This window comes from Phasianus colchicus, chromosome Z (genome assembly GCF_987193195.1).
Source record: "Phasianus colchicus chromosome Z, bPhaCol1.hap1.1, whole genome shotgun sequence".
Classification (NCBI taxonomy): domain Eukaryota; kingdom Metazoa; phylum Chordata; class Aves; order Galliformes; family Phasianidae; genus Phasianus; species Phasianus colchicus.
Genome location: NC_143476.1, coordinates 66268621 through 66281807, shown reverse-complemented (window position 1 = coordinate 66281807; position 13187 = coordinate 66268621). Strand labels below are relative to the sequence as shown.

At 55.8% G+C, this 13187-nt stretch overlaps 1 protein-coding gene across 1 annotated transcript; it reads right to left on the bottom strand.

The window, feature by feature from the left end:
- Window positions 1-1882: 1882 nt before the first annotated feature.
- Window positions 1883-8514, bottom strand: LOC149913054 (uncharacterized). The gene is made up of 4 exons (XM_090130683.1): window positions 7838-8514; window positions 7658-7718; window positions 4206-7052; window positions 1883-1984 (listed from the first exon to the last, which is right to left on the bottom strand). Exons 1-3 carry the CDS (start codon window positions 7943-7945, stop codon window positions 5485-5487), a joined length of 1737 nt encoding a protein of 578 aa, XP_089986809.1. The 5' UTR covers window positions 7946-8514; the 3' UTR covers window positions 1883-1984; window positions 4206-5484.
- Window positions 8515-13187: the final 4673 nt, after the last annotated feature.

Below are 13187 nucleotides of genomic sequence, written 5' to 3'. Positions count from 1 at the left end.
CGCAGTATTCCAGATGGGGCCTCACAAGAGCAGAGTAGAGGGGAACAATCACCTCTCTGTCCCTGCTGGCCACCCCTCTTCTGATGGAGCCCAGGATCCCATTTGCCTTCCGAGCCACAAGGGCACACTGCTGGCTCATGTTAAGTTTTTCATCTACCAAGACCCCCAGGTCCTTCTCCACAGGGCTGCTCTCAAGGACCTCTCCTTCCAGTCTGTAGGGATGCTTGGGATTCCTCCGGCCCAAGTGCAAAACTCTGCACTTTGCCGTGTTGAACCTCATCAGGTTCACCCGGGCCCACCTTTCTAGCCTCTCGAGGTCCCTCTGAATGGCATCCCGTCCTTCAACCGTGTCTACCACACCACTCAGCTTGGTGTCGTCAGCAAACTTGCTGAGGGTGCACTCAATTCCGTCATCGATGTCATTGATAAAGATGTTAAAGAGCACCGGTCCCAAGACAGATCCCTGGTGGACGCCGCTCGTTACCAGCCTCCACCTGGACATAGAGCCATTGATGACCACTCTCTGTCTGCGGCCTTTCAACCAGTTTCTTATCCATCGAGTGGTCCACCCATCAAATCCACATCCCTCCAGTTTGGAGAGAAGGATGTGGTGGGGGACCATGTCAAAGGCCTTGCTCAAATCCAGGTAAATGACATCAGTCGCCTTTCCCTTGTCCACCAATGCCGTCACTCCATCATAAAAGGCCACCAGATTGGTCAAGCATGACCTTCCCCTGGTGAAGCCGTGCTGGCTGCCACGGATCACACACCCTTTCCTCATGTGATCAAGCATGTCATCCAGGATTATCTGTTCCATGATCTTCCCAGGCACAGAGGTGAGACTCACCGGCCTGTAGTTCCCGGGGTCCTCCTTGCTCCCTTTCTTGTAAATGGGAGTGACGTGACCCTTCCTCCAGTCATCCGGGACCACACCAGACAGCCACGACTTCTCAAATATGATGGAGAGTGGCTCGGCAACCACCTCAGCCAGCTCCTTCAGAACCCTGGGATGCACGCCATCCGGCCCCATAGACTTGTACACATTCAGTCTCATGAGGCGGTCTCGGACCTGCTCTGTCCTCACAGCGGGGGGGGATTTACCACCCCAGTCCCCACCCAGAGGTGTAGGGATGCAGGGCTCAGGGACGGAAGGAGTACTGGAGTCCTGGCTGCCAGTGAAGACCGAGGCAAAGAACTCATTCAGTACCTCGGCCTTCTCTTCGTCCGTTGAAACCAGTTCTCCTTTTATGTTTACCAAAGGAGGTACACTCGCTTTGGCCTGTCTCTTCTGGCTAATGTACCTATAGAAAGTCTTCCTGTTGTTCTTCACGTCCCTCGCCAAGTTCAGTTCTACCTGCGCCTTGGCTTTCCTGATCCCACATCTGCAAGTCCAGACAACATCCCTGTATTCTTCCCAGGTGGCACGTCCTTGTTTCCAGAGTTTGTACACACCTTTCTTCACCCTCAGCAGGTCCTTACTGAGCCACGCCAGCATTCTCCCTCCTCTGCCCGCTTTCTTGTTCAGTGGGACAGAGAGTTCTTGCGCTCTTAGGAAGGCATCCTTGAAGAGTAACCAGCTCTCTTCAGCATTTTTGTTTTTAAAGAGAGCATCCCAGGGGATCTCAGCCAACAGTCCATTGAACAACTTAAAGTTTGCTCTCCCAAAGTTCAGGGTCCTGATGCCACTCTTCACCAGGCCCACAGTTCTCGAGATCACAAGCTCAACCAGAGCGTGGTCACTGCAACCCAGGCTGCCTCCAACCTTAACACCATTAATTATATCCTCCACATTGGTGAGCAGCAGGTCCAGCAGCGCTTCACCTCTGGTCGGTCTGTCCAACACCTGGACCAGAAAGTTATCATCAACACATTCCAAGAGCCTCCTGGACCTCTTGCAACTCGCCGTGTGATCTATCCAGGAGATATCCGGATGGTTGAAGTCCCCCATCAGGACAAGAGCCCGTGAGCACGAAGCCTCCTGCATCTGAAGCAAGAAAGCCTCGTCAACAGTCTCCCCTTGATCAGGTGGCCTATAGCATACTCCTATCACCAGCTGGCCTTTGTTAGACCCATTCCTAATTCTAACCCACAGGCTCTCAACCTGATCATGACTGTTTCTCAGAGGAAGCTCCTCACAGTCTATCCACTCTTGGACATAGAGGGCTACTCCCCCACCCTTCCTACCTAGCCTATCTCTTCTAAAGAGCCGATAGCCCTCAATGGTGGTATTCCAGTTATGGGAATCATCCCACCACGTTTCCGTGATAGCAACAAGGTCGTAATTTTCTAAGCACATCACGGTTTCCAACTCATCCTGCTTGTTTCCCAGGCTGCGTGCATTAGTATAAAGGCACTTCAGCTCGGCTTTCCGTCGCACCGCCTTTATAGATGGTCTAGGTTCCCCTAGAACAGCAGCATCCCCAACACCCCCCTGCCCCAGTCCATCCCTTCGTACTTGACTGTCGTCGCCCAGCAGGTTCGGTACGAGCCCTGGAATGACTCGCTCAAGCTCGACATCCCTGATTTTGCTCCCTTCCCCCTTCATACCTAGTTTAAAGACCTGTCAATGAGTCCTGCTAGTTCCTCAGCTAAGATCCTCCTCCCCCTCAGAGACAGACTACTTTCATTTGCTGCCATCATGCCAGGTGCTGAGTAAGTTTCCCCATGGTCAAAAAAACCAAAATCCCTGGATTTGCACCAACTTTTGAGCCATTTATTTATGAGGTGTGTTTTTTGGTATCTCTCGGTATCCCGCCCTGCCACTGAAGGTATGGAAGAAAACACCACCTGCACACCCGCTCCCTCAACTACCCACCCCAGTCCCCTGAAGTCTTTCTTGATAGCTCTGAGACTCCTCTCTGCAACTTTGTCACTGCCAGCCTGGATTATCAATAACGGGTAATAATCGGAAGGGCGAATCAGACCAGGAAGTCTCCTAGAAATGTCTCTGACCCGTGCCCCAGGGAGGCAGCAGACCTCCCTGCGGGTAGGGTCAGGCCGACATATAGGACCTTCCGTTCCTCTCAGCAGGGAGTCTCCTACAACAACCACCCTTCTGTCCTTCCGGGCAGAGGCAGTCTTGAGGCGTGGGGCCAAGTGCTTTTCCCGAGGCAACCTCACAGGTTGACCTCCCCCTACATCCCCACTCACCTCTCCCTCGAGTTCCAGGGCCTCAAACCTATTACTCAGAGGCACCTGGGGAGCCGAGGATGGTCGGGATGGGGGACGCCTACTTTGTCGAGCCGGTATATGTTTCCACTCCTCCCCCTTTCTTGAATTGTTCTTAGGAGGAGGAGAGGACAGGAGGCTCACTGCAGCACCGTCAGCCCGCCGGCTCCCCGCACCCACATGCCGCTTCCCCTCTCCCACCTGTTTACGAGGCAGGGGGGGGTGACGTGCTCCACATGATGCCTCAGTTATGCGCCCAGATCTCGGGGCCGATAGGGACTGGCACCACCAGTCAATCTCCTTCTCACACTCTTTTATGGTCCTCAGCCTCTCTACCTCCTCTTTCAGGTCAACCACAAGGCTGAGTAAGTCATGCAGTTGGTCACATCTTATACATTTACCACTGTCATCACCCAGCACTGCAAAGGCCAGGCTCTGGCACTCATGACAGCCAGCGACCTGTGTACTAGCATCTCACGTTGGGGCCTCAGTCTGAGTCTCCACACTCTTTATGGCCGCAGTCTTCTTTCTGCGGGAGCATGGGACTTCCGCCTGGGACTCCACAATTCTTGTGCTATTAGCCTTCCTCCGGGGTGCAGGCATTGAAAACCAGCAGGCACACCAACACTATTAGATAGCCTTAACGGGGTGTGCCTGATCAGGCCCGCCCTGCTGCCGGTAGTGCTGGCACTACCCCCGCACCGTTGCCGGGTCGTTAACAGGAGCCCCCGCACTTAACACTCAACCTGGCAATGAAAACCGCCCTTGCTGGGGAGTTCCGTGCAGGAGTGGCTTACTGATTCTCCTCGACAGATAAGCCCAGGTGTTTCCCACACACCTTCTCTGGTGGGCAGCGACGCGTCGCTGCCCTCCCCGAGGCTTGTTAAAGCAAGAAGGGGTGGGTGCGGAACCGTTGCCATGGCAACGCCCCCGCCGCGACGTCCGCTCTCGCGAAAACTGCCCGGCCGAGAGCTACCCGGCTACTCTGCTCTCTCGGGGATCCCTGAGTGAGGGAACCGACCGAAACCCCCTTGTACCTCGCGATCAGTCGCTGCGCTTCTGGCAGGACCAGCTCCGAAGCGGCGATCCTCGGCAATCAAGGGCTTCTTCCGGGTTTGCGCCCGTTTAAATCTCCCGCCGTTGCCCTGGCAACGGCCCCGCCGCGACGTCCGCTCTCGCGAGAACTGCCCGGCCGAGAGCTACCCGGCTACTCTGCTCTCTCGGGGATCCCTGAGTGAGGGAACCGACCGAAACCCCCTTGTACCTCGCGATCAGTCGCTGCGCTTCTGGCAGGACCAGCTCCGAAGCGGCGATCCTCGGCAATCAAGGGCTTCTTCCGGGTTTGCGCCCGTTTAAATCTCCCGCCGTTGCCCTGGCAACGGCCCCGCCGCGACGTCCGCTCTCGCGAGAACTGCCCGGCCGAGAGCTACCCGGCTACTCTGCTCTCTCGGGGATCCCTGAGTGAGGGAACCGACCGAAACCCCCTTGTACCTCGCGATCAGTCGCTGCGCTTCTGGCTGAACCAGCTCCGAAGCGGCGATCCTCGGCAATCCAGGGGGCAGGCCAGGGGGAAGGAGAAGCTCCAGCCAACTTGCCGGGGCTTATCCTCATCTGCACGTCCTCCTGTGGGACAGCACACCTTCCCTGGTACTCCTGAGCCCATCTCCCCCCTCAATCCCCAGGGAGGCCCCCATAGAAAAAAGCTCTTTGGCACAAGTAGGTATTTTTGTATTTATTTAGGGGGAAAAATAGGCTTTTTGTACAGAAAGCGTGCCACTGAGCCCAGCCCTTCCTCTCGTATGTGCCTTGCAAAGCTGTCTTGACAGTCTTGGCACGTTTGCTCTATTCTTAGAGCTTCCCGAGCTTCTGTGCCTTGTTGCCTTTAGCTTTTCCATGACAAGTGCATCTCCTTGGAGACACTGCTAAGCTGTTGCTTGTGCTTGAGATAACTGTAAGGTAGTGGCTAAAACTTGCGAGTTAGGTGGTAGTGATGGGAAAATAAGTTTCAGTGCCTGTTAATACCTATCGGGCTGGGTAGATCTGCCAAATATTAAGAGTAAATCGCCCAGTGAACCAGTCTGAGTAGCTTGAACTGATGGTTCTTGCCAGACTGGGCTTCTGCCATAGACTCTGGTGTTAGCAGTCTCTGTGAGAGGTGCTCCTCTCTCCTGTCAACTCTAGAGGGGGACATAGACCTGAGCTTGACTTGAGTCCATGCTCCTCTGGTTATAAACGCCCAAACATGCTGACAGAATGTAGGGGCTGGCGTGACTTTCAATTTCCTTGCTTGAGTTTGGCCACAGATGACTGACTCTATCATTCTCTGATTCTCCCCTTGCAGGCAAGGTGGACGTGCTTAGAGACAGAGATCCGCAGCGTTGCAGGAATCGGGAATATCTTCCCCCAGACCGTCTTGCTAGTTGGTGCAGCCACAGGGTCGCAGTCAGGGTCACCGCAGGCATTTAACAGTGAGCTGCGGTAGGTGGTGGTGGTCTGTTGCACTCCACGGAATGTTCGCCTGACAGGCTGAAAGCCGTTGCATTCCGCTCTGGCACTCCAGGTGCTCTCGCCTCTGCTAGGGCACTTCTCATCTCTTTTGGGGCCTGCCTCAGCCCAAGGTGCCTCGGATGGTGCAGTCACATATGTGCTGGCAGATTCTTCCTCCTGGGACACAGCTGGACTGCCTGAGATGAGGCGGTTCCCAAGGCGCTCCAGCTTCATGGAGCGGATGTGCAGCTCCAGGCCCTCGCGCTTCTCCTCATTCAGGAACAGAGCTGGAGGGCTGTGGAAGTATCTGCGAGCCAGCTGGGATCTTACTGCCCTTTTGCCAGCTGGGTGGGTGAGGAGAGCCTCACGCTGTTGCTGCATGGACTTCCGCACTGCCACAGGGAAGCACTTAAGCTTTACCTCCAGGCATTTTCTGGCCGTGTGCATGGAGAGCTCCCCAAAAGTGGCCTGACTGAGCTGCAGCTTGGAGATGGTGGCAAGTGCTGCCCTGCGGCGCTGGCTGCTGGCTTTGATGTCAGTCACACGCAGGCCTGTAGAGTCCGTTTGACAGCTGACGTCCTTTCGCAGCGATGTGCTGGCAGGGCTAGGAAGCGCTGCGGTAGCCGTGGGACGTTCTTGCTTGTGGCTCGGAGGCAAAGGAATCTTTGCCGACTCCTTGGGGCGGCACTGCTGCTCCTTCCTGGGATGCCCCTGCTGCTCAGCCTGGCCCTGGAAATGAGCTTTCCGCCGGATGACCTTCCCGGTTAGACCCACATTCCGGGGAAGCAGAAGACCAGGGGGACATGGCACCAGCCGGTACATGGAGAGCTCCGTAGGGTTGGGTTCGCCCCACTTTCTTATCTCTTGCTTCTTGAGAATGTTGTCTGTGATGCAGTCAGCCTTGGCCTGCAGCGAGGGGCACAGGCTTCGCCGCAGCAGAGGCTGGGTCTGCCCTGGCTTGATAAGCTTGGGCAGGATGCGGCGGCATTGTTTTCCCCAAGCCTGCTGCTGGGAGAGCAAGAGCTTTTGGGGCAGGCTCCCCAGTTGCACTTCCAGGCTTTTCCGGGCCACATGCATCTTGAGGTCTGCGTGGGTTTCAGCGCTCCATGCAGCTCCAGGGGAGCAGACTGTGCTGGGCACGTTCAAGGACTCGACCTTGCCTTTCCCGGGACAGCTCTGGACCTCAGGGGAGCTGCAGTACTGGCATGACAGGCTGTTCCACTCCGCCAGCTCCTCCAGGTCCCTCCAGGCCGCCTGCAGGAAGCCAGAACCCAGCACAGGCCTGCGCTCAGGCAACCCTGACAGAACCAGCTGCTGGAGCTCCTGGTCAGCCTCACTGCAGGGGCACCGTGGCTCGCACTGGGGGCTCCTGTGCCCAGCCAACTGACTCTCGGCACCTGTAAAACAGGGAAGGTCCATGAGCCACAGCGGGACAGGGTCTCCAGAGATGCTCTGGGCCAGGCACGTCCTTTTTTAATAGAAGACTGTTAGCTTTCATCCAACAACCACCACATTTTTAGGGCGCATGCTCTAGGAGGTGAGACCACAAGTTGTAATTTCTCAGAATGACGGCCCATTTCCTTGGACTGTAAAGAATATGTATGTGTTATGTCTTTAATAAGTATGTAACCACTGCTCTTCTCGGTGTGCGAGTTAGAAGGAGATACGCCCTCGCACCCGGCGCTGTAATAAACATAGCTGCTTTATAACCTCACGTGGGCTATAGAGTTTGATTCCGCACATCAGTAGTTTCCATGGAAATAAATAGGAGGCATTACTTTCAGGGCAACTCATGTATAGGCAGCCCAAGACAATTCCTACTCATGCAATGCAGCCCAGACAAGCCAAAAAGTTTGGACGTCCGTGCCCTGGGCCCATCTGGCCAGGATATATTGCACCAGGTTCTGGGCCAGGGCTCGGCTGCTCCCTGAGGCTCAGCCCGGCCTGGGGATGGATGCTCCCGGGCAAGTCTGGGGCACGGCCTGACTGTCAGAGGACCTACCTGGCTCCGGTGCCGCTGCTCGCTGCCACCATTTTCTCCTCCACAGGTGCTGTCTGGCGGCCTGCGGACACATGGACATGACTCAGTCACACTCCTGGGTGGTCCCGCAGAACTGCTCCCGACTCCCCCAGCCCCAAGTCCCCCAGCCAGAAGTCACCCCCACCCTCAAATCTCCCCTACCTGCAGGCATTGGATCACGGTGAGCAGGAAGACTCTGGCCACCAGGAACAGGAGGCCATGGAGAAGGACAAGGGTTACGGGGACAAAGAGAGAGCTGTCGACAACCATCGCTAAACGCCGGTCACGACCGCAATGGCAGAGGTGGGACCACCCCTCTGAACTCACAGCTCGAGCATGCTGACATCACAATGCTGCCCACTCGCCCTCGGAACCATGACACGCCACGGGGCGGAGCATGAGCGTGGGCACTCTGCCTCCACAGAATCACAGAATCACAGAATTGGCAGGGTTGGAAGGGACCTCAAGGATCATGAATCTCCAACCCCCCTGCCACATGCAGGGCCACCAACCATTCCACCTAATGCTAGACCAGACTGCCCAGGGCCCCATCCAATCTGGCTTTGAACACCTCCAGGGACGGGGCATCCACAACCTCCCTGGGCAGCCTGTTCCAGTACCTCACCACTCTCTCTGTAAAGAATTTCCCCCTGACGTCCAACCTAAATCTCCCTTCCCTCAGCTTAAAACCATTTCCCCTTGTCCTGCTGTCACTCACCCTTTCAAAGAGATGATTCCCCTCCTCTTTGTAGGCTCCCTTTAGGTACTGAAAGGCTGCAATGAGGTCACCCCGCAGCCTTCTTTTCTCCAGGCTGAACAAGCCCAGCTCCCTCAGCCTGTCCTCATAGGGGAGGTGCTCCAGTCCCCTGATCATCTTTGTGGCCCTCCTCTGGACCCTCTCCAACAGCTCCCTGTCTTTCTTGTACTGGGGGCTCCAGACCTGGACGCAGTATTCCAGATGGGGCCTCACAAGAGCAGAGTAGAGGGGAACAATCACCTCTCTGTCCCTGCTGGCCACCCCTCTTCTGATGGAGCCCAGGATCCCATTTGCCTTCCGAGCCACAAGGGCACACTGCTGGCTCATGTTAAGTTTTTCATCTACCAAGACCCCCAGGTCCTTCTCCACAGGGCTGCTCTCAAGGACCTCTCCTTCCAGTCTGTAGGGATGCTTGGGATTCCTCCGGCCCAAGTGCAAAACTCTGCACTTTGCCGTGTTGAACCTCATCAGGTTCACCCGGGCCCACCTTTCTAGCCTCTCGAGGTCCCTCTGAATGGCATCCCGTCCTTCAACCGTGTCTACCACACCACTCAGCTTGGTGTCGTCAGCAAACTTGCTGAGGGTGCACTCAATTCCGTCATCGATGTCATTGATAAAGATGTTAAAGAGCACCGGTCCCAAGACAGATCCCTGGTGGACGCCGCTCGTTACCAGCCTCCACCTGGACATAGAGCCATTGATGACCACTCTCTGTCTGCGGCCTTTCAACCAGTTTCTTATCCATCGAGTGGTCCACCCATCAAATCCACATCCCTCCAGTTTGGAGAGAAGGATGTGGTGGGGGACCATGTCAAAGGCCTTGCTCAAATCCAGGTAAATGACATCAGTCGCCTTTCCCTTGTCCACCAATGCCGTCACTCCATCATAAAAGGCCACCAGATTGGTCAAGCATGACCTTCCCCTGGTGAAGCCGTGCTGGCTGCCACGGATCACACACCCTTTCCTCATGTGATCAAGCATGTCATCCAGGATTATCTGTTCCATGATCTTCCCAGGCACAGAGGTGAGACTCACCGGCCTGTAGTTCCCGGGGTCCTCCTTGCTCCCTTTCTTGTAAATGGGAGTGACGTGACCCTTCCTCCAGTCATCCGGGACCACACCAGACAGCCACGACTTCTCAAATATGATGGAGAGCGGCTCGGCAACCACCTCAGCCAGCTCCTTCAGAACCCTGGGATGCACGCCATCCGGCCCCATAGACTTGTACACATTCAGTCTCATGAGGCGGTCTCGGACCTGCTCTGTCCTCACAGCGGGGGGGGATTTACCACCCCAGTCCCCACCCAGAGGTGTAGGGATGCAGGGCTCAGGGACGGAAGGAGTACTGGAGTCCTGGCTGCCAGTGAAGACCGAGGCAAAGAACTCATTCAGTACCTCGGCCTTCTCTTCGTCCGTTGAAACCAGTTCTCCTTTTATGTTTACCAAAGGAGGTACACTCGCTTTGGCCTGTCTCTTCTGGCTAATGTACCTATAGAAAGTCTTCCTGTTGTTCTTCACGTCCCTCGCCAAGTTCAGTTCTACCTGCGCCTTGGCTTTCCTGATCCCACATCTGCAAGTCCAGACAACATCCCTGTATTCTTCCCAGGTGGCACGTCCTTGTTTCCAGAGTTTGTACACACCTTTCTTCACCCTCAGCAGGTCCTTACTGAGCCACGCCAGCATTCTCCCTCCTCTGCCCGCTTTCTTGTTCAGTGGGACAGAGAGTTCTTGCGCTCTTAGGAAGGCATCCTTGAAGAGTAACCAGCTCTCTTCAGCATTTTTGTTTTTAAAGAGAGCATCCCAGGGGATCTCAGCCAACAGTCCATTGAACAACTTAAAGTTTGCTCTCCCAAAGTTCAGGGTCCTGATGCCACTCTTCACCAGGCCCACAGTTCTCGAGATCACAAGCTCAACCAGAGCGTGGTCACTGCAACCCAGGCTGCCTCCAACCTTAACACCATTAATTATATCCTCCACATTGGTGAGCAGCAGGTCCAGCAGCGCTTCACCTCTGGTCGGTCTGTCCAACACCTGGACCAGAAAGTTATCATCAACACATTCCAAGAGCCTCCTGGACCTCTTGCAACTCGCCGTGTGATCTATCCAGGAGATATCCGGATGGTTGAAGTCCCCCATCAGGACAAGAGCCCGTGAGCACGAAGCCTCCTGCATCTGAAGCAAGAAAGCCTCGTCAACAGTCTCCCCTTGATCAGGTGGCCTATAGCATACTCCTATCACCAGCTGGCCTTTGTTAGACCCATTCCTAATTCTAACCCACAGGCTCTCAACCTGATCATGACTGTTTCTCAGAGGAAGCTCCTCACAGTCTATCCACTCTTGGACATAGAGGGCTACTCCCCCACCCTTCCTACCTAGCCTATCTCTTCTAAAGAGCCGATAGCCCTCAATGGTGGTATTCCAGTTATGGGAATCATCCCACCACGTTTCCGTGATAGCAACAAGGTCGTAATTTTCTAAGCACATCACGGTTTCCAACTCATCCTGCTTGTTTCCCAGGCTGCGTGCATTAGTATAAAGGCACTTCAGCTCGGCTTTCCGTCGCACCGCCTTTATAGATGGTCTAGGTTCCCCTAGAACAGCAGCATCCCCAACACCCCCCTGCCCCAGTCCATCCCTTCGTACTTGACTGTCGTCGCCCAGCAGGTTCGGTACGAGCCCTGGAATGACTCGCTCAAGCTCGACATCCCTGATTTTGCTCCCTTCCCCCTTCATACCTAGTTTAAAGACCTGTCAATGAGTCCTGCTAGTTCCTCAGCTAAGATCCTCCTCCCCCTCAGAGACAGACTACTTTCATTTGCTGCCATCATGCCAGGTGCTGAGTAAGTTTCCCCATGGTCAAAAAAACCAAAATCCCTGGATTTGCACCAACTTTTGAGCCATTTATTTATGAGGTGTGTTTTTTGGTATCTCTCGGTATCCCGCCCTGCCACTGAAGGTATGGAAGAAAACACCACCTGCACACCCGCTCCCTCAACTACCCACCCCAGTCCCCTGAAGTCTTTCTTGATAGCTCTGAGACTCCTCTCTGCAACTTTGTCACTGCCAGCCTGGATTATCAATAACGGGTAATAATCGGAAGGGCGAATCAGACCAGGAAGTCTCCTAGAAATGTCTCTGACCCGTGCCCCAGGGAGGCAGCAGACCTCCCTGCGGGTAGGGTCAGGCCGACATATAGGACCTTCCGTTCCTCTCAGCAGGGAGTCTCCTACAACAACCACCCTTCTGTCCTTCCGGGCAGAGGCAGTCTTGAGGCGTGGGGCCAAGTGCTTTTCCCAAGGCAACCTCACAGGTTGACCTCCCCCTACATCCCCACTCACCTCTCCCTCGAGTTCCAGGGCCTCAAACCTATTACTCAGAGGCACCTGGGGAGCCGAGGATGGTCGGGATGGGGGACGCCTACTTTGTCGAGCCGGTATATGTTTCCACTCCTCCCCCTTTCTTGAATTGTTCTTAGGAGGAGGAGAGGACAGGAGGCTCACTGCAGCACCGTCAGCCCGCCGGCTCCCCGCACCCACATGCCGCTTCCCCTCTCCCACCTGTTTACGAGGCAGGGGGGGGTGACGTGCTCCACATGATGCCTCAGTTATGCGCCCAGATCTCGGGGCCGATAGGGACTGGCACCACCAGTCAATCTCCTTCTCACACTCTTTTATGGTCCTCAGCCTCTCTACCTCCTCTTTCAGGTCAACCACAAGGCTGAGTAAGTCATGCAGTTGGTCACATCTTATACATTTACCACTGTCATCACCCAGCACTGCAAAGGCCAGGCTCTGGCACTCATGACAGCCAGCGACCTGTGTACTAGCATCTCACGTTGGGGCCTCAGTCTGAGTCTCCACACTCTTTATGGCCGCAGTCTTCTTTCTGCGGGAGCATGGGACTTCCGCCTGGGACTCCACAATTCTTGTGCTATTAGCCTTCCTCCGGGGTGCAGGCATTGAAAACCAGCAGGCACACCAACACTATTAGATAGCCTTAACGGGGTGTGCCTGATCAGGCCCGCCCTGCTGCCGGTAGTGCTGGCACTACCCCCGCACCGTTGCCGGGTCGTTAACAGGAGCCCCCGCACTTAACACTCAACCTGGCAATGAAAACCGCCCTTGCTGGGGAGTTCCGTGCAGGAGTGGCTTACTGATTCTCCTCGACAGATAAGCCCAGGTGTTTCCCACACACCTTCTCTGGTGGGCAGCGACGCGTCGCTGCCCTCCCCGAGGCTTGTTAAAGCAAGAAGGGGTGGGTGCGGAACCGTTGCCATGGCAACGCCCCCGCCGCGACGTCCGCTCTCGCGAAAACTGCCCGGCCGAGAGCTACCCGGCTACTCTGCTCTCTCGGGGATCCCTGAGTGAGGGAACCGACCGAAACCCCCTTGTACCTCGCGATCAGTCGCTGCGCTTCTGGCAGGACCAGCTCCGAAGCGGCGATCCTCGGCAATCAAGGGCTTCTTCCGGGTTTGCGCCCGTTTAAATCTCCCGCCGTTGCCCTGGCAACGGCCCCGCCGCGACGTCCGCTCTCGCGAGAACTGCCCGGCCGAGAGCTACCCGGCTACTCTGCTCTCTCGGGGATCCCTGAGTGAGGGAACCGACCGAAACCCCCTTGTACCTCGCGATCAGTCGCTGCGCTTCTGGCAGGACCAGCTCCGAAGCGGCGATCCTCGGCAATCAAGGGCTTCTTCCGGGTTTGCGCCCGTTTAAATCTCCCGCCGTTGCCCTGGGAACGGCCCCGCCGCGACGTCCG